Source organism: Anguilla rostrata, chromosome 6 (genome assembly GCF_018555375.3).
Source record: "Anguilla rostrata isolate EN2019 chromosome 6, ASM1855537v3, whole genome shotgun sequence".
Lineage (NCBI taxonomy): Eukaryota > Metazoa > Chordata > Actinopteri > Anguilliformes > Anguillidae > Anguilla > Anguilla rostrata.
This window is the reverse complement of record NC_057938.1, coordinates 41771850-41799426: the sequence shown is the minus strand read 5'-3', so window position 1 is coordinate 41799426 and position 27577 is coordinate 41771850. Positions and strand designations below refer to the sequence as shown.

Here is a 27577-nt window from a genome sequence, read left to right as displayed (position 1 = left end):
CGGTTTTCTGTGGTTACTGAATGGGTTCTAGATATCTCCAACAATATTACATTTTCATGTTATGGCTTTGAAAATAAATTGCCCACTATGGTTTGAACATGTTAGTCGATGAACTGTATTATGTTTAGAAGATGCCTTATACAGAATGAAAGCAACAGTTTTACTCGACTTCAGCTTTTAATGAGTGAAACCATTCTAGTCTTTCTGTTTGTGCGACATGTAAAAGCGTAGAGTAGAATCCCTCAAAGCAGTCTGTGTGTAACCACCATTGACCCTCAGGAGGCTTCACACCTCATCATTTCACACAGACACGTGTGGCATGTGAGAGGTGAGCTCCGGGTGAGCTCGCATAACCTCACGTAGCGAGACAAATGAAGATGCCCCTGCTCAAATAAAATTTTAGCAATGCGTAAAGCTGTGGTATGTATTTGTATACTGCAGTATGTATGACTTTTTTTTTTTTTTTTTGCCTCACACGCAGAATTGCACGTGAGAGTTGAACCCTCACATAGAGGACTTCCTTAGTGTGGTTTGTCTTCTTGTATGGTTGTCTTTCGTCACACTCCTTGTGTGTGTGAGTGTGTGCGTGCGTCCACATATATGTTTGACATTTTGTTTGACATTCTGAGTGCCTGGTTACAGATGTTTGTATGAGTATATAGGAGATTTGACCATTGTGTTTTGTATGCCCCTATCCCCAGATAGTTAGTCTGACGATACCGATTAATAATAACAATGATTAATGATTCTAGAAGTCTGCACCCGTTTCTAACATGCTCAGGTTCTTCTAAGCATGTTAGAAACTAGGCATGGCATGTTAGCATATAGGGGGCTAATAGACCACCACCCCACAGCGTCACACTCTGTGCTGAGCCAATCACACTCAACCTCTCTCCTCTACAATCAGCACACCTGTCAGAACACCTGTAAAAACCAGGCATTCTGTACCTCACACAACATACCTTCAAGCATTCCTTTTGTATGACAAGCTTAGCAAATATTAGAATCAAATCAAATAAAAACTTTGGAGTCTGTTTGGGTGTGTGTAGGCAGTGGCATCACTCAGGTTGAGAATAAAGAGAGATTTCATCAAGAGAAAAAAAAAATCAGCAGAGAAATATGCTGGAGGAGGGGCAACAGATAAAAAAAAAAACTTATGTGCGCACACGCATACAAGCACACAAACGCCTGCAAGTGCACGGAACAGCCCTGCTTTGAAGACATTCCCTCCCCGTGGCCAGACCAGATTGTTATCCTGCAGCTTCCACGTTACAAACGGGCATTTTTATTCCAAGGTTAAGATCTCAGTGCAGACCTAGCGCTGAGGGGCTACAGAGAACGGTGTTTCCTCAGCAGCTGTCTTCAACCAGGCAGCCTGAGAGTCTGGAAGCAAAACCTTAAACCACTGGACACTGGTAAGTTTTATTTATACAGTAAATAACAGAATGGTTAGTGCAGTACACGGCTTTCTTCTGAACTCAGTTCATAATCTAGTCCCAATGCAGTGGGAAATAGACATTTGTAAAGGTGGAAAATGAATGTGTAAAGCAAAGGAAAATCTGTTGAGAGAAAGGCATTTTCTGAACCATGTTTTATTGGCATTCAACAATTACATCACATGCTCAAACTGCAAAATACTGTAAATAGTCTGATTATTTTCATACTGTTCTGATGTTTAATGTGCAGCTGGCTCTGAGACTGCTGCTGTGTACTTCAAACCTGTGTTGTGTTTTAACTGACTGCTAAGCACACTGCGTCAGGGAAAGAAAGGTGCTTGATAAATACATTTTGTTATTATTATTATTATTATTATTATTATTATTGTTATTGTTATTATTATTATTATTAATGTGTCTGTGCAAGCTGTAAATTGTTAAGAGCCTTTCTGCTGTTCTGAAAAAAATGTACTGGTGCAAACCTGGAGGATTGCATGCCTGTAATCAATGAGCAAACACCATATTTAAAATATGCATAGAAATTGACTTACATGCACTTTACAAACATATTTATTTGCATAATCACACAGGGGAAAAAAGAATAAAGTGCTCAGTATATTAAAAAGAGCCGCAAACATGTCAGCGTTCAGTTGCGCAAGTTGCAAGTGCTTTTTTCAAAGGAACATGCCAGTTCACAAATTAGTCACAGCGACCAGTTGGTACTCAATTAATTCGGTTCATTAATGAAGCAATTGACACATGCATACCCCTAACAATTGCAGAAAGCTGCAAGAGATCATTCCTTCACACCAAAGAAAACCAAAGTAAAGTGTTTACCACAACATGAATGAAATGCTGGTTACCTTTACGTACAAATAAACCACATATGTTGAGCAAAGACGATGCATAACGAGGGTTATTCTAAAGAAAGCAAGAAAAGCCAATTCTTCATTCATTCCATGGAGAAAGAAAAATCCGAAAGGCTTCTCTTTGTAATTGGATTTTTGAACTTAACACTCTTTCCCCATTTTGAATTCACCAAGCACTTTATTCATTTTTTCCCGATGTGACTGCAAATAAATAGCTGTTTAAGCAAAATTTGACTCTGGACTTCTCTAAAAACAGTATGTTCCTCTGTTTTAAATACCACATTTACCAGTCTACAACGTGAAAATCCATAATTTGGATTGCAGAAGGCAAGACCAACAAACTTAACACTGCAGTACTGTAGTTTAAAATTCAATATTATTTTCCCTTTTTTATAATGACATTTTATGCTATTATTCTATTAGGTCATTGGTGTTTGTTTTGTACTTTTAGTTCTCCCTACCTCTCACTTCCCAAAAGAGTATGTTCGGCTGTACAATGGTCTGTTGTTCTACGTCCCACAAAAACAATAGATTTGTTTGTTGTTGTTTGTTTTTTGGGTGGTGGGGGGGGGTGATATATTTATACAGTATATATCATGGTGGCACTTCATACATGATATACCAAATAAACATATTTTAACAAAACTAGCTTTTTAAAATGAAAAATACTTCAGTGGCATACCTGGGGAGCTCTAATTTGATCATTTTAAGTAAACTGTAGTATATTATAATGATTGTAGCTATAATAAATGTACTTCCTCGAGTTATTTACAATAGCATTACTTCTGCAAATGGGGAAAGGTCACCTTCTCTCAAGAGAGGTATGAGGAACAGTTTCGGACTCCAAAGCTTCTGCCACACATGCTGGAACAGAATGGAAATGCAACTCAGCTGCATTTCTCTGTTGTTTACTGATACAAGCTATGGTTTTAACTGATATACTGATACTTATATCAACAAAAGCATATAACAGTAAAAACCAAAGCTCGCTGCAACAGAATAGGCTCAACAGGAAGGCAAGACACGCATGTCTGTGCATCCTGTGAACTGTAAAAAAAAAAAAAAAAAAGTGGAATATGTGAAAATATTGTTAAAAACAAACACATACAGGTGGTAAGACTCTTAAAGATATCCCCTGCTACTGAAACAATTTAAACATCTTGAACTTCATGGATTTTATGCTTTTGGTGCTTAAACGCACAAAATTATGTTCTGAAAATCCCCTAATACTGCATGCAATTAGAATAAGAATAAGGGCAGCACAGTGGTTCAAATCTGGCCTAGGCCTTTCTGTATGGATTTTGCATGTTCTCCCCGTGTCCACGTGGGTTTCCTCCCACAGTCCAAAGGCATGCAGGCAGGCTAATGCACGATGGGATATGCTCCAGCACCCCCCGCGAACCTGCCCAGGATAAGCGGGTATAGATAATGGATGGATGGATAATAATAATAATAATAATAATAATAATAATTTTACCTTTTCTTCTACTAAAACACAAAACTATTATTTTAAAGTACTGTAGTACCTTGGCTCCGTTGCTTTAACAAAAGTTTCCTTCCAAGAAACACCCTTCCAAGAAGGAAGCAAAAATGCATTTTTCTATAAAGTGAAAGCAGATTCTGTGTTCTTTGAGGTATGCGCATGTAACCAGGGTAGTTGTACAGTGCTGAAATAGCATAATTTGTATACATGGTAAATAGACATATGTTTATAATGCTGGCCCTGATCCTCCAAACATTATGGAATAGTCCATTTAACAAAGAATTTACCACAAAAAACATTTGAAAGAATTCCTTCAGAGCAGCTTATCCCACTTTCATTTCACAGTTCAAACACTGTACCCAAAACTCTTATGTCTTATTGAGGTTCTTTATAGTAAAAAAAATCCAGAACTAATTGCCCAGATTATTCACAATATATTACACTGTATATAATCCAATTTTGTACCCACACCACTCCTGCCCAATGATGCCAGTGTGCCAATTTTCCACACTTCCTGTTTTAAGAGTCACTTGACAACATTACTAGTATTGAAACACATTATTGGACTGAAACTTTGACCAGTGGTGTTTCAATCAGAGCACATTTCAGGAAATCTTAAAGATATCATGGTACGGTGGCAAGAAGAACTCTGATTTCCAGTTTTGTGGCACAAAAGTAATCTCAATCTCCTCATGTCCTGTGCTGTTTTTCAGTTGAGCCCCAGTCTGTCACATATTACATATCATTTTAAGGTTCATTTTATGATATATTTCATATTGCTAATAGTGTACATGCTTTCATTATCTTGCAGAAAATATTTTCCATGTAAAGCAGGACAGCCAAACCCTCTTCCTGGAGATCTACCATCTTGTAGGTTTTCATTTCAACCCTAATTTGCCGCACCTGTTTCAACTGATAAGCAGTGCAATGACATCACTAGCTATTGAATAATGTGTGCTTTGTTTGGGTAGAAGTGAAAACCAACAGAACAGTAGATGTCCAGGAATAGGGTTGGGCAGCTCTGATGTAAAGCCATTTTCTTTATGCAATTTTCAATTTATTTTGTTTTCATATATAATATAATATAGTATAATATAATATAATATAATATAATATAATATCCTTAATAAAACTGGTAGCTTGGGCATCTGCAGTCTGCCTATACAAGCTACACATTAAGAGTGCTCCTCCATCACATTGACTGTGCAAGCTCAAATGAACAACAGCGTAACAATAGAAGTGCATGTGCTTGTCTGCACACCAAGACTGAGAGGTTGCGACAATGAAAAATCTGTGTGAAAAACAACCGTTTAAGGATTCTGCAGCTACACACCATAGAATTCCACGCTCTAGCTTTCGCAGTTAATAAATGGATACATATTCTAGTGGGACCGGCTGGGAGAGGGACCTCGTACCTATGTCTGCATGAAGGCCAAGATGCTGTAGCGGCACTCAGCGCACAGTGCAGGATGTACGTGTGGTCTCTCTAATATGATAACAATCTATGCACCTCGAAACTTCACATTTAAAAAAGCATCATTCACCTGCCTCAACCGCACAACTGTGCTTTTGCAGATGAAAATGGGTCACTCTATAACATACGAGGTGTGAAGATCACGGCATCTCATCAATGCATGGCAAAGTTCCCAGCAAATATCTTCTCTGAAGTTAAGATGAAACTGTGATCCAGGCCGTTTTATACAAAATGAGTTAACATTTTGGCAACTGAAAAATCGGTTTCATAAAAAGTGACAGTTGGACAGAAACTTCACTAATGTAAAGAACACCTGTTCCCCCCAGATCTGTAAGCCTAGAAAACAAATGTTGGGTCTATTTTGGCAATGGCAGTTCTGTAAACTATTTTTGTAGTGGTTTTTGTTGCATTCTACTGCACAGATCACCCACTTAATACATGGACATAAAAGTAGTCATAGTTATTCAGCATTATCATTTGGTGTCATGTCATTACAATGTATTGTGCAGTGCACGCAAATTCCGTGCATACTGAAGAAAGATTGTACTGCGTTATTATCACGATCCTATGAATAAAATAAGTACATGGTTTGGTGAGTAAATGTCTGTGGTTGCTCCCCTTATGGTAATTTTTGTTAAACCGCCGTGTTTTCAGTGGTGTCTGTGTGTGTCAACTTCACAAACGATAAACTGAGCGGCAGGTATCGTGTTTATGCCTAACAAAGAGAGATGAGCAAGAATGTTCTGCACCAGAAGATAAATCAAGAGTACAGGTTTCACTGCTGAAGGATTGCTCATTAAAAGCTAAAGAAAGTAGGCCAGTTTAATCAAACGAGGCTTCGCAGATGAAAGAATGATGGCGAGAAAAGGTGCCTGCTCACTTTCACAACAATGTATCCAGCAGGCTGCCTCCTTCACCACAATAAACCTTCCACAAGCTGTGATAAAAACCATCATTAAATGTCAAATCAGTTTCATTTTCTGAAATTGTTGATGATTTGAAACCATACTCCATTTGAAAGAGGCTATTGGGAGAGAAGGTAACGGTGCCGTTTCAAACTTTGCCATTTTCATTGTGTCATGGAGCAAATGTTAAAGTGCCAGCGACCAACCTTTTGAACGGCGGCAGTGTTGTGAAAATATTTTGACCGTTCCTCCATTTCGAAAATAAGCAAATAAAGTTGGTTACAACTGCTTTACATTTGTGAAAACTCAGACTTCCTGGTTGTTGTAGTTGTGAGGGATTGAACTCCCTTGCAGAATGTTAACCAGTTCTACACCATTCACTCACTCATGAGGAGGATTAGAGCCTCATTAAATGCCACCCCAAAACGTGTACTTACGTAATGTACGTTTCTTTTTCCCCACAGCTGTTCCATGCAAAAAGGGAGTATTTGCTTTATGAAATGGAAAACAACAGTGAATACCAGGAAAATTATTCATATGACTACTTTGAAGAGCCATGTGAAACAGCGAATAACCGAAAATTGGAAGAGGTTGTTAGACCGTTTGTGCATTCTGCCATTTGCGTCTTAGGTCTGCTGGGAAACGTCCTGGTGATCATCACATATGCCTTTTACAAGAGGGCCAAGTCTATGACGGACGTTTACCTGCTCAACGTGGCCTTTTCTGACGTGATTTTCGTAGTGGCCCTCCCGTTGATAATCTACAATGACCAGTACAACTGGTCCATGGGCACGTGGGCTTGCAAACTTCTGCGCGGCATTTACAGCGTCAACCTTTACAGCGGGATGTTGCTGCTGGCGTGCATCAGCGCCGACCGCTACATCGCCATAGTGATGGCCCGGAGGTCTTTCAGGATCCGCTCGCGAGCCCTGGTCTACAGCCGGGTCATCTGCTTCGCCGTCTGGGTGCTAGCCCTCGGCTTGTCGATCCCCACCTTGGTTTACTACGAGGCCTACGGTGACAGTCCCCAGTACTTTGACCACAGTCGCAACCTCACGGAGATCGCTGCTGACGAGGACACCTCGGTCGACCGGAGAGTGTGCTACTTCAGGTTTCAGGGGAACGAAACGGCACAGCTGATGAAGGTCCTGGTCCCCAGCTTGCAAGTGTCCGTGGGCTTCTTGCTCCCCCTGTTGGTGATGGGGTTCTGTTACTCCAGCATCGTTGTCACGCTCCTACGCACCCGCAACTTCGAGAGGCACAAGGCCGTGCGCGTCGTCATGGCCGTGGTGGTGGTCTTCATCGTCTGTCACCTGCCTTACAACGTGGCCCTCCTGTACTACACCGTGGTCCTGTTCGAGCTACGGGAGTGCAGCCACGAGGACGCCATAGCGATGACTTTGACCATCACGGAGACCGTGGCGTACCTGCACAGCTGCCTCAACCCCGTGCTGTACGCCTTCATCGGGGTCAAGTTCAGGAACCACTTCCGCAAGATCCTGGAAGACCTGTGGTGCATCGGAAAGAGGTACATCTCTTCCAGGCGATCGTCTCGAGTCACGTCTGAATTCTATGTTTCCAGGAAGTCCACGGAAGGTTCCGTTAATGAAAACGCATCCTCTTTTACCATGTGAAGTACGTCCCTAACTGAACATAACTGTAGAACCGTTGTGTCATTAATAGGTATTCTCACAAATTTGGCCATTCATTTACTTGAAGACATGTTAAGTTTATTCCACTCTTTGGGCAGGATTTAACCAACATTTGTCCTTAATTCTGACTCACAATTAAATGTGAGTTTATGCTATTTTATTCACAAGGAGAAATTGCGCTGCCAAACTGTTTGTAAGGGAAAAATTTAAATGACATGAAGGAAAAATTTACTGCACTTCGGTCAATCCATATGGTGACCTAATTTTTATTGTGGAATTTAAATAAATAGGTTAGAGATTGTTTGATTTTTGTAAGTTATACGATTTTTTAAAATTCTGCAAGTTGGCCCCCATTATCCTTTCAAGAATTTCACCAAGGAGATCACATATCAATGCCTTTGCAATGAATTATGTGCACTTGAGACTTGGAAACGTGGGCATGTCTGCATATTATCTCTTGCAAGGTGCAAAAGTTTAAAAGAACATTGACAAAGGACAAGCCTTCATACATGTATATGTAGTTTGAAAAACTAAACATAATGAAAAATACCTAAGAGCATAAATGACAATGTACATATAGGCCTATGTTCCATATTAATTTGGAGTCATCTTCACCAGCTGTATCAGTAGTAATTTGCCTGAATAGTGGGTGTGCTGTGTTGTAAAGCAGGCTTTACTATATGTATCATGTTCTTGGCATTTGTATTGTTGTGTGCAGAATATAAAAATAGGTGTTTACATTATTAGGCTGCGCATATGAATATTAACAGTGTATCTTCAAAAAGTATGCATTCTGTGAAAACTATTCATGTCAGTTTGGATGCAGATAGAGTCAATTAAGGGTTGTTTATGAGAAAGCATGAAATGACAATATCATATTTCACAATGTTCTGCGTAGTTTGAAAAAGGATTTTTAATTCATTCATATACACTTGTTAGCTTTAATAAATGTGTATATAATAATAATGTAATGGGCTTTATCATTGACAAAAATATATTTTTGCCACTTTACAGTTAAACATAATTTATCATTTTTTTAATTGGCATAAACATTACCAGTCATTCATATTCAGATGCATTCATGGCTTAGATGTTTGAGTTAAACATGCCAGACAAACTGTGTAAAAATGTGTTGATATTATACAGTATTTGGATTTATTTGCATAACTTAATTGTATATAGGACATTTTGCCTCTTAAAAATATAACTTAATTAAATATATTGATGTATTTTATCATTTGCTGTATTCAGGCTAATCACAGATTATAAATTTGATATGCTTGTATATTTTTTCTGGTGAATAAATGTTACTTTTAAAATTTTGTTTAAACATCTTGTCTTCATTTTACACCCAATTACAGTCTATAAAAGTGTAAAAAAAATAGTTTGATCGATTTGATATTTAAAATAAAGTACAAATTAAAATGGCAAATACGGTAAAGACTGATCTACTAATGGAAATATACAGTAGTTCACTGTACAGATGTGTGTGCATTCAAATATGCATGCATCCTGTCCACAACTAGGTTCTTAGACAGGACACTGTTATTGTGTCCTTAACTAATTAACCTGAAATGCTTCAATAAATGTCCAGCTGTATAAATGGATTGTGTGCTAAAATAATAATGTAAAAGCATCTGCTAAAGGCCGTAAAATGTCAAATGTAAGGTCAAATGTGGGTGCTGTTTCACTGCTCTTAATATTTGCTATACTGCCGTCCCCGGGCCGTACCAATAACCACTAGGGTTTCAACGTTTTTTAAAGCTAATTCTTTACCCTGAAAGCCCTGTAGCTCACTTCTCCAGCCTTCCTCAAAGGCCCACTGCCATGGAAAATCACAGTAAAAAAAAAGAAAAGAAAAGAAAAAACAACTTATACACATTTCTGCATGTTGGTACAAACGACACACCTTATCATTTTGATTCAAATCAATTCCGAGACATCAAAAGTTCCACCTGAGTGAACGTGCTGTGGGTTTGGTTTCGGCATTGGCATTGTTTCATATCGCTAAAGAGTGGGGTTTTTTTTTTCAGTTTTATAAATCGCGTCTCTGGATCTTAATCCACGATACGATTACTCAGCCAGAACCCTAAACTCGATGTGCTTAACCAAACAAAAGTTGAAAAAATGGATTCAGGTGATCTAGGGTCAGTGTTTAGGAATAATAAATAATAAATAATTTGTGTCTGTTGGTTGTCTTCAGTTCCTCACTTCTTTCCGGTTTTGTTATCTTTGAGTCAGTGCTAGCTTATCAGACAATAACATACACAATATTTCCTCTCCTGAAGGATGTGGCTCACTGCATACCAGCATCTGTCTATCTTTGTCTAGATCCTGATCAGTTCTACTGTCTCATCACAAATATTATCATACCTTATCATAAAAATCCCAAGAAGACATTTTGTTACAAACACTATTTGACTTGGAAACAGACAGAAGAAAGGTCCTAGTTATTGTTTTAAACTCAAGCTGCTTTAAACCTTCTCAAGGGGGGTATTAAACCTAACAAGGTCCTCATTTCAGTCAACCTAACCGTACTCAGTTTTGTTGCACAACAAAGATCCGTGTTCCGTGGATTGAAGGTCCAAGGTGGACTCCACAGTGAGCTCCATAATGTTTGGGACAAAGATTTTTTTTTTTCTCTCAATTTGACTCTGTACTCCACAATTAGTTTACCAGGCTCTGTGATTTCTGTCTTTCTTCTTAATGATCTAAACAGTTGATTTCGGTTCGCCTAAAGTTTGGCCTATATCTCAGACTGTTATTTTTTATTTCTCAGGCTCATAGTGGCTTCCTTGACATTCATTGACACAGCTCTGGTCCTCATGTTGACAAATAGAAATAACAGACTCCAAAGGCAACCAAAAGGCTAGAATCAAAACTAGATACTGGAAGCTCTCGTATACCTGCACTAAGGGAGCAATGGAACATATCTGACTAATCAGAAACACCCTTGATACCATTTTGTCCAAAACACTATTGTAGTGGATTTCAGCATAAGCCACAAATGAGCTGCAGGCACAGTAACTTTCGTCTGACGCCAATGACAGGAGATGTAATCTAGTTTGAAGAAGTTTACTGGTATTATAAAGTTTGAATCACATCGTGTCACGCGGTAGAAAAACGATGTGCTCCTGTGCCGAGCGCAGCTCTCAGCCAGACTGACCTGCACGTGACTCCTATACGCATGATGTCACTCACTATATTAAAGGGAACATCAATAATCAACATTCAATATACATTAATTTGTTTTTATACATTATATTTCTTATGCAATGAATAGAAATGATAAACTATGCATTTTATAAACTATTTAACTATGAATTTTGCATAAAATATAAATGAACTTATATTCTCACATTGTGGCTCTTACAATTATGATGGCCCAAAATGGGAGAACTGTCTATAAAAAAAAAATGCTGTAATTTCTACATGGTGAAACTAAGAGGTATAAAAATATATTTAAAAAAAGCTGAGGATGTGCACTTTAACCATATGTGAATTGTTTGATTACAAATCTAAACTTCTGGCATACAGAGAAAAAATACAAATCAAGAAAAAATGTTTTTGCCCCAAAAATGATGGAACTCACTAAGTATTCCAGTGTACATCCACAGTGGGATTAATCTCTATACTACCATTGTTTATGTTTTGTGAATTCATTTTTATTCAACTGTTTCTGTTTAGCTATCTATTTAATTTGTATGACTTTTCTCTCTGTAGTATAATAACTGTAGTATAATAATATCTTGGGTGACATTAATTTGAATAAAGACAGTTATATCTCGTTAATTTATCTTAGACTTATTGGAAGATCATGATATTTTTTTAAAAAACACTGCCTCTCAGTGTTCACTGTGTTGCGGTAGGGCACTCTGGTTTTGGTGACAGGAAATTAATTTTGTACATCTGACTTTGCAAGATTCAGTTCTGTGTTTTCAGTGTGATGGACCAGAATTGTTGTACCACTAATCCACCAGTAGGTGGCACTAAATCCTAAGAACAACATTTCTCCATGTCAGGGCTGTGTTCCTCAGAGTAAACTGTCACAAGCTGACAAATCATATTCTCTTGCTGGCACAAAAATGCACACACTATAATTCTGAATACTCTTCAACAGAACTAAAATGCATTCTAGAAGGTCGCCTCCTGTGAACTGAGGTGAAATAACATATTTTGTAATGATTACATAATTGAGCTTACATGATTACAAGATTATTCCAATAAATAAATATGTCATTATTGTTAATAATTGAGCAGCAGGTGGCTTGATAATGAGGCTGTATCTAAGAAGTGTTTCACACATTTGACAAAACTCAATTAAATTGTTAGTTGTAGTACATTTTTCCCTTGTTGAAGCACAGCTCTGTTCGGCAATGTGCTATTTTTAACTGTTGGAGGGTTGTTGGCTGCCTTCCATAGTCTTTGCGATCCTTTCATTTCCTGCTCATCTTCTTTTATCATTTCGAGCTCATGGCGTTTTGTGACACGGGGCTGCCAAATGCTTTCCTGGGGTGCTTTTCACACTCCCAGCTCACGCATACATACAGTACACATACGCACTGCGTGAGGTCATGGAGCAGTGGATGTGCTCGGTACAGTTCTGTTCTTCTCTCTTACAATGGAATTGCTTTGCCGGGCAGAATATGTTGTGCTTCTCGATATATACAATTTTACCATAATGTGCTGCTTTCTTTTTTGTTGTTGCTCTTTATTGTATTTCATTTCAGGTTTATGAACTGCTTACTGAATGTACCGGTATATGCTGAAATTTGCACCTTGAAGGAGGAGTGAAATTCCATGTCTTGCAGTTACAGTACAGTACTGTACATGTCACAGGTCTGAACCTCCATCTGCCTGCTAGGAATACAGAGAAAGCAAGATGCTTCCTCAGACATTCTGGCAAAAAAAAAAAAAAACTTGATGCACTATAATACTGAATACTCAGTAGCCAAGATTTATGTCACAAGCTCAGATCTGAGGTGAAAGAATACTGGCTCTGGGGCCATAGGCACATGCATACTGTATAATGTACTAATGCAGTGTTCACATCAGTGCCATGCCCCCAGGAGCTCATTGCAGTGGCTCTGGAAACTTCTCATAACATTTTTAGATAACCATTTGATTCACAAAACACAATTTCTGAGAAGCACTTACGTGGACAGGTTTGCGTAACAGTCTTTGATTAATGTGTCCCTGCCAAAATACTGGTTGATAAGGGCTACGCTCTTTGTTCTTTGCTTCAAACCTGTTTTACCAGGCTATAAAACAACCCTTAGCTTTTTTTCTTCTTCTTCTTCGTCATCTTCATCTGCAGATTTACAGAAGCCTTGGGGGTGTTTTATAGTCTGGTCAAACAGGTAAAATCACTACTTTGTAATAAAATTACATGTCCTTGAAGATAAAATCATCGTCAACCATTCGGATTCCTGAATGCAGTGCCTCTCGCAGAAAATACAGACATCGCAGGAGGTTGCGTAGCTTTTTAAAAGTCTTCGCTTATTTAATTCATTAATTCATCATTAATTCATTATCATTTTTAGGCTGTCGGGTAAACATGGTGATAGTTCTTTTTAATATGTATGTTCAAATTAAAATATCATTTCATTACTGTATGTTGCATATTGAAACATGTAACTTTCCTCCTTATCCTTCTCATGTATTTACTCAAACAGCTTGCTCATGTTAATGAGGGCATATGCATTTATGCACATACATACAAATAAACCCTATCTCTTCATAGGAAACCCCTCATGAAAATGGAAATCTGCTTCATCAGGTGCATACGCAAAGATGCAAAGATCAGAACTTCTGCTGTGTCCATTGGCAAATGCAATGAAATAAAGTTCAATGAAAATTCAAAATGATTAATAATATGTTAATAATTGGCCCTTTGACTGAAAAACAAAGAACCGCTTCAAAGCAAACTTCGGAATCTTCCGTGCTCTGCAGCTCATTTTTTGTAGGATGTGCAGACCAAACACACTTGCCCATCCTCAAGAAGATTGCTTGATAATGGAGAATTTTCAAAGCTGACTCCCACCCACTCCCTGAAACCACACTGAGCCCATAGTGAAAGAATGCACTCGGTGTTTAGCTTGGAAAGCCAAGAAGGGCTTCACACCAACGCATACAGCAGAGAAAGAAATGTCCAGTGCATTAAAGCTCCATTGGCAATTCATCCGGGAACGTCAAATCAAAACTTCTAACTTGACTAAATGAGGGATATTCGGCAACAATGTGACCTCTGTTCCTCTCTTTTGCAAACCAAGTTTTATGTTTAATGGTAATACTCCTTAGATGTTTTCATCCCATGTTTTTAACCTCCTGTTAAGGTGTGTGTGTGTATTTGCGTGCGTCTGTGTGTGTGTGTGTGTGTGTGTGTGTGTGTGTGTGACAGTAACCAATAATCATGTTGATTTACACAATCCAAAAAAACCAAAGGAATATTCTATCAGTTATGCAAGTGATTTTGTCCAGCTTTCAGTGGTTAGAATACATGCGGTCACATTTCTGAGTACATAACGGACAAGCAGAAGCAGTTTGGGTTCTAATGACCATTTTATTGCAGCACTTCATTTTTACAGTAATACACCATTCAACAGTTTTAAAGCCTCATATCAGTGTGTTAGCTCTTATTAAATACATTTATTGACATAGCCTTGACCTGCACAGAGAGTGATATACGGTATGATACTTAGTTTTAAGCCATGTATTTACTGTACGTGTCAGCAAATTCCCAAACCCAACACTTTCTCAGTCTAATGAGTCAGGATTACATCCAGTTAAATGACCTGTCCTCATTTGCCTAGTCCGAAAAGCTGTGATTCCCTTCTTTTAAACCAGAACATTACGCATCACACACACTTTCCCCAGCTGTACATTCACTATTGGCTCAACTTCATAGAAAAAAAAAATACCAAACGTGTGACGGTACTTATGGCCATAAAGAAAAAAAAAATAAAGACATAAAAGGAGAGTACTTAAGTCTACCCTGCTCGCTAAGTACAACCCCAGCTTGTGTACAAAAGCAGAATGATTAAACATGGTGATACTGAAATAAAAGCAAATTCAGAAATGTTGCTGCTCAGAAAAAAAAAGATGAAAACAAAAATCTATACCTTTTCTGGGGTAAGTCCCACAACAGTCCCCCTCAGAACCCACAGCAGTACCTTTTTGAAGGCTGTTAACTTTGACACTGAACCCCATCCCCCCCCCCCCCCCCAGTATTGAAGAGCTACTGGGTTACAATTCTACCCCCCTCAGTAAACTGTGCCACTCAGTAGAAGGCTGCAGAGTCCGTTACACCCTGGCATTGCTACAATGGCATAAGGTCTCACAGAGTGGAGCCACATCTACGCAGGACGAAACACAGGCACGCAGCCAATCAAAGAGGAGATGGTAACGGGCGATCTAAGGGGCTGAGGTGTGCATAATTGAATTTACAGTGACTGCTTTCACAGACTCTTATCTATCTGAATTTAACATTCGCCCTACGAGGAAAAACGCTGTATGTAGGAATGACTTTGCATCCCCGATCCCTCAGCAGGGCTGAAAGCGCACTGCAGCGGAGAGGGCGATGTCAAACACGTATTACCACCTTCTCTTTCTGTCTTTGAAAAATAGGAAGTTACACAATGGCAGCAACCGTTGAGACTGTCGTTTCCACAGTGATTATGAAGGGCCGATTAATCCTATTGCTCAAGATCCACCCCACAGCCTGGAGGAAGGGCGTGTGTCAGAATTACAGAGGAACAGTGAAAGAGAGCCTGAGCAAGGATGAAACCCGGCCTAGAAATGCTCGAAGCATGCAGAGTAGCATGATGCCGATCTCAGAGCCACGCCTCACCAGTCAAAAGACCTTCTTCAAGTGTGGCACTGTCAGGGGCAGGTACAGCACATTTTACAGCCAGGCGTTAATTCCTGGCTCAGGTTCCGGAAAGGTCCGACTCAGGTGCAAGGCCGCTCTGGGCATTAATCGATGACTCCCGAGGCATTTTTGTTTGGCCTTCCGTAAACTAAAATAGAAATGGCCGTCTCGTGAAACACATCCACGATGATTTCCAATAGCCCACTGTACATTCACAGCTCTTTTTTTCAGGGATCAACGCCTGTTGTTACTTTTTGGGAATAAGTTTTATCAGACCCGAAAGTAGTATACCTGTCAGGGTTGTTTTCCAGATTGTTTGCCAAAGTGTGTCTCAAAGGCATGAGAAAGCAATTATGTGGGTTTTATGGTGTGTATCGAGTAATGAAGTCAGTTCCACAAATTCTGTCAATAAAAAAACTAAATAAATTAGTTCAAGATGTTACCCTTCAGTTTCACAACAGAGAAATAACAATAGAACAGCACTTAATATTGGTATTAAGGAGGTATTAAGGGGTTGGGTCCATAAGTGACGGCATGTTGACGAATGCAGTTTTTTCCATAAGAAATTTAGAATATTGATTTTCTAAGTGGTGCTGAGGTTCTGCATAGCTTTTATGGTTTTGCAAAGCAGCATAGTCCTACGCATATTACTGCATGACAGTTCTTCGGAACCTCAAGATGCTGCCAACCACCACATTTTCTTGAAAGTATGATCTATCCAATACAACAGCACATATAAAAAGACTTAAACATAAACAAAATAAACTCCATCTTGCACGTACTCTCAATCGAACTTCTTGCATAAAGACTTGCATTTTTGTCATGATCGTTACATGATGTCACAGTTGTCCTTTTAAATGTATGCCCTGCGTGATAATTGTTATAACCATGCAACGAAAAACATTTCATTTTTGCTCAATCAGTCGAAATAGGACACTTAAAAGCTCTGGAATACGTATGCCCATAACGCAAAGCTTACACCAGTTATTTAGCAAGTGTCCGCGTTCATTTGTCAGTCTCCGCGAAACTCGATTGGAATGTTTGGAGAAACTGCAAGCTCCAAACTTCTTCATGCGCTCGTCTCAGCCTTCTCGGGCAGGCTCAACACGAAGGGAAAGAGGACGCCTTTTGCCTCGAATGGGGCTTTTAGTGGTTCTGGTCCAAATCGTGCGTTTTCCTCTTCCACAATGAACTGAAGGACCTGGGATTTGTTCACACAGTAAATGTTGTTGCCAATAACGGCGCATCTAAAAGGCAATGGGTTGGTCTGTTGCAGAGACGCGCTGTCGTGCCACATTTTTACAACGGTATTATATTTAAACACACTGACACCCTGTTCACGATTAACGTCAAACCTGTATATGAAATTTTTAAACGCCACCATGTCGGTGGATTTCTTCCTGCTGTTGTTATAAGGGCATTCTTGCCATTCGTCCCTCTTTGGATCGTACTTGAGTAGACGATAAAAGAGAGAGCCTCCGGACACGTATAGTTCACCATTGCAGATTGTCGCTTCGTGAGCAACAGCGAACGCCCCTTTAGGCAGAGGGGCCACCGTGGTCCATCTGTCCATCCTAGGGTCATATTTCTCCACGGTGAAGAGGCACTCCCCTCCAATCGCGTAGAGATAACCCTCCATGGAAACCAGCTTCAGCTGTGACCGTGGTTGGTTCAGTGGCCGGATTTCGCTCCAGGTGTCCGTGATAGGGTTGTAGCAGAATACCTTGTCCGAGAGCTTACATTTGTCTCCATATCCCTTTATTCCACCTGCTACGAATAGGTAATTGTACATGGTGCATATCCCACACCCCTTTGTGTTTACCTCGTCCGGCATCCGAGTCAGTGATTTCCATTCTTTTTTAGACTCGTTGTAATAATAGATCATATGGTTTTCTTCGATAGTTGCGAATGATAAGGGACTCTGAGGGCGACTGCTGTCTCGGCTGGGAGGTCTGCTTCCGACGCGGACATTAGCGTCGTGTATTTCCGCTACCATCAAAGACTTCTTGCCTTCCATTCTACCTTTAAGAATTAGATCTCTCTCCGCTCCCGTCAAACGGCCGTACACTGCAGGATCCTTTAATATCTGTAAAAAGTTGTCGCTCATGCATTTGTACGCGGTTTCTTTCAGTTCACTTAGCCTCTGCTTTTTAGCTATAGTCAAAATCTCATAGCAGTTTTCGGCTGTGATCTGATCCGACATTGTATCCATTGCAGCTTGAACAGCGGACGGGATTTGCAAGATTTTAGCTCCGGTGATGACCTCTACAACATTCTGCTTGTTCACCTGCATTCGGGACGAATAAATATAATCTACCAGAACAGTTAAAGTACTGTAACTTACCCCTTTAACCTTTAGAATGTCTCGAGACTGCCGCGCCTTGAAATAGTCACTTTTATCAGCTAAAACGGATTTGTGCGCTTGGATTTTCTTTCCAGATACTTCAATCACTAAATCTGGATCCTCTTTTAAAGAACATATGGCTCCCAGTCCATTTCCACTATCACATCGTTCTTGCATCCAGTGCAGCCCCGAATTTCCCAGTACTGTGTTTGTGTCGTCTTCCCTCTCATGTGATGTGTTTCCCGCACTGACTAAATGACCGAGCTCATGTGTTGGCTCCGGTCCCGTGGAGATACAATAAGTGACAGGCGCAGCGGTCCCCTCCTCCTCCAACACGGAAGAGGCAGTATTAATCTGACACTGACTTCTCACTATTTGGATCTCTTTGTACACGGAAAATGCGCTTTCCGATTGCCTTTCCTCTTTGGATTCGCCAGAAATGCAAACAGAAGAACCCAGACTGCATGGAACGTTCTCCTGCGCACCGTTTATCTGCTTCGTCACCCTCTTGCTTATTGATTTGCTTTGTGCTGTCGTCTGGTCAACCGTAAGCAACTGGAAAGTGCTTGGTTGTTGGACATTTTCACGAACCCATCTATCAGTTGCTATATGTTTGTCATCTGCATTAACGATTACTGTATCTCCTCCTCCCGTTTTTTGTGCATAGTCATTAGTGCCAAAATAGTTGTGGTGCCCCTTCGTCACAGAGTCTGTCGCTCCCCCTTGCTGTTTACCCTCTCGAGTATTTTCCAGACACCAATCCTGATTTTCTGCTGAATTTCCGGTGTCTGTACGTTTCAGCAATGCAGTTTTGCACAAACCATCCTTTCCGTCAGAGACTTGGGGGGAGTCAGCGCAAGCAGCAGGGAATTCAAAGTCCGCCTCAGCTGTCAACTCCGGTATGCAGTGCGTTCTGTCATTCATAATTTTAGCCAAGTTCTCAGTTACATTTGGGGTGTGGGTGGTACAGTCTTTTTGCATTTGAATTATTTTTCAAAAAATATATTTATAATATGCTACGAAGTTTCGCTTTTTATGTCCATTGTCTTTATTTTGAAATAAATTCCACGGATTAATGTGGGGATGTTTGTTTGCCTATATGTTTATTTATGTTGCAACCGTATTTCCATGCCAGCCTCGCAGAAAGTATCTTACTGAAAGTAATCGATGGCCAAAACACTAACTGTTAAATTAGAGCTCAAGAAAATAGGTAACTACTGTTGGTTAAATTCGGTCTTTTTTGGCGGCGAGGGAAGCACACCCTTATTGCATTCGGATGCTTTCGGGAGTCAGGACACATCCGTCCGTTTCTTCCCACAAAGGAGTCCTCTGAATCCAGAAAGTCCTGATTTCGTGTAATCTGTTCAAGGTGGAAGAAAATGCAATAAGCTGAATTAAATGCTAAGTATAATCATAGGATATTTTTAAAGCTCATTTATGAAAATCAAGATACTTAATCCAGTCGGCTTGATCCTCAGAATCAGATGTAACCAGGCTATATGTCAAAATGATTCCCCACATGATAGATTATAGTATCTAGCACTGTATAATAAATAAATAAATAAATAAATAAAAGGTTAACAGTTAACAGATTTTAGCTACAAAAAGAAACGGTCTTTAATCACTGAGTGTAACCACACATGTAAATATGGCTGAATTTCTGTTTACTGGAGAGAGAAAAAAAAACTGCCACTGAGTAACGGTAAGGAGGGCGTCGCTGGATAAATAATGAAAAGGCCGCACGTGAGAAAAACACCTAGGGGGCGCTCATACTCTAGTGTACCAGAACCATGGGGATACCAGTGTTGAAGAGTAGCCTTTGAACAAAATATGCGTCTGTACAATCCATTTTCTGTTGTCAGATTTATACGTTTGTATGTATGCTTTATATATGTACGTTCTTAAGATTTACATACATAGAGCCCCGTTATAATGTGTCCTGTTTTGGGATGTCGCATTTAACATATAAACATATTATTCAAAACTATAATGCATCAGTTTTAGTGTTTGCCTGCTGGCTTTATAAACAAATCTGAATTAAAAAAAAAAAATCATTGACGATGTAATAAATAGCATAATAATTAAAGACACGTTCTATAATGAGCAATGGGTAATTAGTTTAAACTTTAAACACAAAATATTTGAAGCAATATCGAGCAACCATTGTCAATCCAACCTACATCACCTGTGTAGGGACGATGCTCGAACCATGTGCTGATATGTTAATGTATGCTAACTGCATTAATTACGTGACTGAGAGTGGGGCCCAATGCGCATGTCTGGAGAATCTTCTCACTGAGAGTCAAAAGGATTAATTCTGTTTGATGGATCGTGGAGCATACCAATTCCCGCTTTTCTGTGTCTGTCACTGGTCTGAGACAAAACCAGTCCCATTCGTTGCATCAGACAACAAAAAAGCATGTTGTGTTGATTAAAGCAAAGGTAAATATTACACAATTAGAGCAAGAAATGGTAGCTTGTTTGTCGATATCCAAGTGGATTAAGTGATTTTTTGGTATCAACAATGACTAAACGACGCTAAACACGTTCGCAATGCTATATTATGAAGTGCCCATGTTAACATAAAAACAGACGACTACAGGTTTCATACGTACGTGTCAATTGTAGGATAGCCAATATGATCAACTCATCTTGAAGATCTCCCACACAAAGCTGAGTTATGTAAGGTTTTGCAGGATGTTCCAGTTCCCGTTCAGCAGCCAGCAAAATGTAATTATTTCCAGAATAAACATTTACTGGAGTCAGTACTGATGGTGTTTTCCTGCGTTGAATTTCTCCAAGAAGCCTGTTACTTGTAAATTTAACCCGCTCATTGGGATAAAAAAAAGCCTTTATTGTGCAGCCTTTTGTTATTATTCCATTGGCATCTCTGAACAAAGTATAAAGGTATGTTTGCGGTTTCCGATTGTTCAATATCAGGTCCACTCCACGGTAAATCAATCCTCATCAGGTCACCAAGACGCGCTGAGGAACAGGCAGCTTGATCCGTAAATCATTGGTAGTAATCGCGGCTGTTTTTTTTCTGTCAGAGAGGAGGCGACCAAGGGATGGGCTTCAAACGTTACGTTATGCCCCACGTTTAAAGAGAAACGTATCATTTGTAATCCACAACTCAATTCGCGGACAATATTTTGGTTTTACAGTAGGGGCTGGGTCAGCTATCGGACGAAACCACACCCCCTTTTATTAACCCTACACATCGATGCGGGTGCAGTGTGCCTGGAGATGCTACAGTCTCACATGATTTGCCAGCAGAGGCAAAACAGCAAGCGTTTTTATCCATTTCTTAAATTAATATCATTTATTAGTTATGTTGTTAGTTATAATTATTGAGCCGTTTCATTGTGTGTTTTTTCCAGCATCGTCATGTGACATTTATACATAGCCTATATAAATATGTATTTGTAATGGCAATGCTAGAATTTCCAGTTTCACCCCCATGCGGCAGAACCGCATTTCAGAGTCAGGTTATAACTGAATAAATTCTAAAATAAAAAAATATTTTCAGTCAAAGCTAAAATGAACAACATTTTAAGTTTATTGATTGAAAAATGTATTCATTTATCATTGAGTGCAAACTACCTTGTTATAAGCGACAATTATTTATTGCCTGGGTGAACAAGATAAGTCTTTCAACAAGTCAAAATTGGGTGAATATGATGGTACTACCAAAACATGACTGAATACCAAGGTCAGTTTTTGAAATATGTTTGAAACACATTGAAAATACCTTTGATTTAGAATTTAAGGGTCAGTCGTGGGCTGAACGCATTCAGAATGACTTACAACCAAATGACATTGATACATTATTATTATTATTAAAGATGAAGGATTATTTGAAGACTTATGAATTGCAGAATTAGGACGCATTTATTCAGTAGGCATAGACAAATTAGAGACAGTAGACAAATTGCTGCTGAAATATGCCAAAACCACATTTCCTCACAAAAACGTTCCTCTGTATGAACAGTAAGCGAACCCACAGTCAGAGAGATTACCGCATTAGAATAATAAAGAGCTCTTGGATTTATGTTCATCATTTTATGATTGTGGGGGGAAGGTCATCTGGCCACACATCTGGTCTCTTGCACAATTTGGTGTTGTCGCCAGGGCAACATATAACTCCATGTGTTTGACGTCGTGGAAACAAACCACATCATGCAGGAAATGTCCTCTATTCTCTATCAAAGACGCATCCCTCCACTTGGAAACCACAGTGGCTGAAAGATGATCATAGTACATTATGGTGCACTTTATCCTGAAAAAGGCAACATCAGTGGCCGATCTGTCACTCCAATCTGGTTGAAGGTTCATTTTCTGAATTTTTCTTTCTATACCCTCTCTCTTAAAGACAAAATCTGGTGTCCTAGATTCACAAACTGAACATTTATACTACTGCATTAAGCTCTTTGAGTACATGACAAGGTATAAATGGTCCCACAAGATTGCGTTCTTTCACCAGTCTTTAGCCAATTCATCAATCAATTGATTTGAAGGAGTTTAGCTCTGTCCAGTTAATCTAACAGATATGGGGACGCAGTTTGTCACCACTTCCTCTTCTTGTTCCTTTTGTTAATCGTATTTCCCAATTGCAATTTCTTCAGTAAACGGAAAAAGGAAAAAGTCGCAATGGAATAAACAGACCATACATCTCAAGTCATATAACTCGATCATCTAGTGTTGAACGCAGTCAAAATACACAGCATGATGTGGTATATAAATGGTGAGGGATTGAGCAGCGTAGACACTGGAGAGTCTGAGACATCCAGCCAGTGCAAATGGCAAATAATCCAGATTATGCACGTTGGGCTGGAGAAGCAACCCCCCAGCAGTTTCACTGAAGGATCGTATTCCCAGGGAGGTCTCCCTGAGACCCGGATTAAAATCTGCCAGTAACTCTGAGCAAGCGAGCCCTGCACTTTACGTTGGCTTTGAGCCACCTGTCTATGCCAACCAGAGATTTGGCACCAGACTCCAGATGACTGATACAGCAAGCGCAGCTGGTAGAGGGAGATTCCTGGTCTGACTGGCTATGATAACAAGGTAAGATGTGGTACTGCTATGGAAGAGGACAAATACTATAGATGTTTATCGCACTTCAGCTTCTGATACTACGTGACACAAAGTATAAAGTCTCTAGTATTTCACAGATACAGTGTATATGACACTTCAATATACCTGTTTTTTCACAATTAACAGTGCAGCATATTGGATAAATTATGTAATTGTCCTAAAGTTAAATGATACTTTGTTTTACCTCAGCATTGACCTGACATTTGTTATGTAATTTAAGATCACCAATCCGTTCAGAGCCTCTGCTAAGCAAATACATGATGTGAGTGCTCTGGTCGTTGTCATGTTTTTTTTGTTGTTTTTTTTAATGAAATACGAAACCCAAAAATTTGAGCTGACTGTTGTAAAAGTTGGAGCTGAAAACACAGAAGTTGGAGCTCACTTCTAACTTTGGACTATTTGCAATGTAGACAAACATAGTTTCATAGATACCGTAGAAAATAGCTGAATAATTACACTGAATGCATTTTAGGTCTAAAAGCTCCACAACCTTCTTCAGAGCAAAACCGTTTCCTTTGTTATCTTTCAAAGGAGATAATTGTTGTTTAAATATCCCCCTTGATAATAGCCAGCAGAGTTCCAGACAAGAGCTTGAATCAAGCTCTATTTTTAGAAAGTGTGTCCTATCGCCTGCAGAGACTAGCTTCAGACTTGTGGACAGACACTTTGAGAGAGAACTTCCTTGGAAATTCCTGCTGCCACAGGGAAGCCCAGTCCTCACTTAGCCATGGAGAGAGGGGAGAGCAGGCGATGCAGGAAGGACCCGGTCCAGCTTGGCTCTGATGTCAGGCTCTGATTAAATAGATAAATACAGCCAATGGCTTGTGGCCAAACCGGGATCTGCAAACTCACTGTACAGAGGCCCACTTCTTTCAGATTTTAGGTGATGTGTAGCATAAGGCAGGTGGGTATAGTAGCTCTGGGAGTAGAGCATTACTTATAAAGCATTGCATTACTGAGGGCATTTTCGATCGGCACTTTACATCACAACTGTAGAACACTGTGGAAATGTTCCAAGATATAGAGACATTTCGTTATTATTATTTATTGTTTTGCTATTGAATGTCAAATGTGGTTGCATAGTTTTGATTTCTGTATCATGCTGTATTACTAGTCCACGAGCATTACTGGTGCTGCCCAACTTAAGGCTCCAGAGGGTGACATCAGCAAGCAGCGTAACTGAAACGCTGAGTTTTACAGCCAGGGATATTGCATTGAGCAGCATTCCCAACCCATCTATTTTTATCTTGTATGCACCATGTCTGATTTGAACTTGTTGAAATTGTATTGTCCCAGATAAATAAATGAATAAATAAATAAATATGGGTCAGAGATGTGAGGCATACACTGAAGGTTTAAGCATGTTTCAAACTAAATGTGCACACAATGGTGTTGGTTTGTAGGGAGTCCCTACACCCAATGGCTTGCTCATTCTGGCTAATTAGGGATGAGTGCCCGGCTGGTCTGCAGCAGTGACCGTGGGGACACCGCGGTCTTTGATCCCAGACAGGAAGCAAAGATCTGAGCGATTACATTAATTCAGCTTATCAGTGTGTGAATGCCAAAGCTTCTAAGTTAGTGCATTGGGCTGGGCTTTTTAGGGATGAATGCCTGGGTAATGACTGGCTTGGTCTCAGTTCTGAATTGGAATGAAATTTAGAGGTCAGATGGAATTTATGTGTGGAACTGATAATTAATTTGATAATGAAGAAAATTTTCAAAGCTATGGAACTTGAGCTGTACTGGATCTGAGAGCTTTGGAACTGGAATTAAATATGAATTTAGATTGGTACTTTATGTTACTCTGACCATATATGTTACTGAAGTGCAATGGATGTAATATGTTACTGATCCACAACTTAAACATCAATTAAAGGGTTATCTTCCAAACAAAATTGAGTGTAAGACTTTATTGAGCATTTCATAGAGCCCTATGATTGCTATGTGCTTGGATTTCATGTTTAATTGTATGTACAGATTTCAAAATAATGCAATAGGGTAATTAATGAATATATGTATTTTATGAAAAGATAATTTAAGTGATGCTTTTGAGTTTCGGTGATGTGTATCATGCAAGCAATGTTGATAATATGCTCCACCAATCTGAGCTTTGGGGTAGGCCTTGCAAGCAGATGTGTGGGAACATTAGCAAGGAAACAACGCTATAAAAGCTCATCGTGTTTCTAAGGAACCTGACAGCACTGGTGTTTGGATCCAGAGGTGAGAGAACCTCTGGGTGCTCATGGGATTCTTGTGACTCTACACTACACTCCACAGTTCTGCTAAAACCTGTTGCCTGGATGAAACAAGCAGCACAGTCACTGTTGCTGGGAAACGATCCACATAAATATCCTGCCAGCACCCATGACTCGTCTACAATGACTCCCCGCAGAGCTGCAAGAAGCCGAACCTCTAGGAAACAGAGGTTATGAACTGGGATAGTCTGCCTGATTGTGGGACCACCAATGTAAGACAAACAGTGTAATTCATTTCCATCTAACGCATACATTTCCCCTGCTCTTGGTTTTCTGCACACACCAGATCAGGATTTTTTTTTTAAATAGATAAAAAAAACTATTTTGTGTTTGAAATCACTGCCATTAGCGCAGTCAGACATCTGTACATCTGCTCATTTGTACAGGAAAATGCACAAATGAATTTCCAAAGGGCAATGCTTTTCTTTCAGATCAACATCAAATCACTGCTTCCTGCAATTGTGCTAATGTAATTATTTGGCAGAACAAAAACAGAAAAAAGGAAAAGAAATTACTTCATCCTTAAATGAATCTGCCAACAGGAGACCACTGCAGCACAAATGAGTTCATTTATTTATACTGTAACTTAGCTGCAATTTTTGAGTGGAATGAGCCATTTTTCGGACCATCTGGGTAGGTTATTAATTCAAATTATTTTTGTTTCTAACTTTTGTTTCAGTTTATGCTTCATCTTTGCTCCTCTTCTCATTTTGAGAGGCTTTAAAATGGAATCACTCTGATCCTTCCCTGAATGCGAATCACACATAAATAACCAAAATGATTATTATTTTTTAAATTCTGGTTTCTTAAAAATCAGTGATGTGGGTCGAACACATTATGTTACTGTGAAGAAATTACACATTAAATTACGTCAAAGGATCAAATAAAGTCTGATGAAATCCCCCTTCATCTCCATTAGATATAGAGGGAGGCCTGTTTGGGCCAACGTAAGGGTTCCATTACAATAGACCTTTCCTTCGCCCTCTTTCTTCCACTTTCTTCCTCTCTGTTTGTTGTTGTAAATGCCATCTATGTGCACAGGTCAATGCACAAACATGAAGCATACAAAAACACACATGTTATATTTGCCTCCTTCACAAATGCAAACCAATAGATGGTCAGCTGCTCCCTGAATCTGTTGGGTTTGACTGGCCCGTTACCTTTGGAATGGAGATCCTGTCTCCTGCAAAGCAGGAGGAGACACCGGAGCTCACATGCTTGTAATAAAGGCGCCTGCGATGTAAAAAGAATGAAGTGCATACTGTTTGCATTGCCTATTTCCACTTCCCCTGCCGTAGCTTTGCTTAAATAAAGTCTGAGCTCCATCCACATGGGCCACGTTTATTTTGACTTTTGGGCAAAGGGCAAGCTTTCATCTATAACATGCTACGCAGTTGTGGGAGTTTGCCCCAGGAGCAGTCCAAGAAATGCTCACTTGTGTTGAACCAAAGACAGGCTTTCAGTGTTCGTCTATAGAATATCCAAGGGGGGAGAAAGAACTTCATACGCACCAACTAGGCTTGGAAAGGTCTCCCAATGGAAATTTGGGTAACTGGATTCAGAATTACACCAGTGATTGTGAACTTTAGCAGAGAGGCTATATCTACTTTTCAAGATTGTGGGCTTCTTCTCCCAGAATTCAGTGCGACACATTCACCATCAGTATATGCAGCTGTCAATATTGAGGGTAATGTGAAAACTGAATTAGTGCATTCAAAATTTAACCAAAATTGAATCAGTTCTGAACCAAGTGTATTCTGGAAGGAAGTGATATGGTACTTCTTAAAAATCCTAACCCATCTACAGAGCAGAAAAAGCTATTTTTAAATATGTGTAGAAAAATCAATTACCTTTCAGGTCCTAGCAGCATAACTGTGCGCAAGGCAAGATTTGTTACACTGACTATTATGTCTTTGGCTATTTGATTGCTACCAAAAATAAAACTGACAAAGTATAAAGTCAATAGCACTTTGCTATCCACTTTTGGTTATCAATACTCTTGCCACCCACATCCAGCACAGACATACATTGTGGGAGCAGGCAGCTCTGTCAAATCTCTATCAACCATAAATGAGGCCTGCACACCCTTAGTGTCATATATACAATTCATTTACTGTACACTATGTATGCACAGTGAGAATTCAGAGTGATGAATAAGTTGAAAGCAAGCAACACTTTGTTTCTTCCTAATGGTC

General features: G+C 39.6%; 2 protein-coding genes across 4 annotated transcripts; one reads left to right on the top strand and one right to left on the bottom strand.

The window, feature by feature from the left end:
• Positions 1–510: 510 nt before the first annotated feature.
• Positions 511–9141, top strand: ccr6a (chemokine (C-C motif) receptor 6a). The gene is made up of 2 exons (XM_064339757.1): positions 511–1415; positions 6632–9141. The coding sequence occupies exon 2, from the start codon at positions 6668–6670 to the stop codon at positions 7799–7801; it is 1134 nt and encodes a 377-aa protein (XP_064195827.1). The 5' UTR covers positions 511–1415; positions 6632–6667; the 3' UTR covers positions 7802–9141.
• Positions 9142–14361: 5220 nt separating this feature from the next.
• LOC135257237 (kelch repeat and BTB domain-containing protein 11-like) lies at positions 14362–21161 on the bottom strand. 3 transcript variants are annotated; one of them, XM_064339756.1, is made up of 3 exons: positions 20649–21161; positions 19487–19575; positions 14362–19393 (listed from the first exon to the last, which is right to left on the bottom strand). In XM_064339756.1, exon 3 carries the CDS (start codon positions 19012–19014, stop codon positions 16759–16761), a length of 2256 nt encoding a protein of 751 aa, XP_064195826.1. In that variant the 5' UTR covers positions 19015–19393; positions 19487–19575; positions 20649–21161; the 3' UTR covers positions 14362–16758. The 3 variants fall into 3 exon arrangements, with proteins under 3 accessions (XP_064195826.1, XP_064195825.1, XP_064195824.1); XM_064339755.1 differs by having other exon boundaries at positions 14362–19575; XM_064339754.1 differs by lacking the exon at positions 19487–19575.
• Between the last annotated feature and the right edge of the window lie 6416 nt (positions 21162–27577).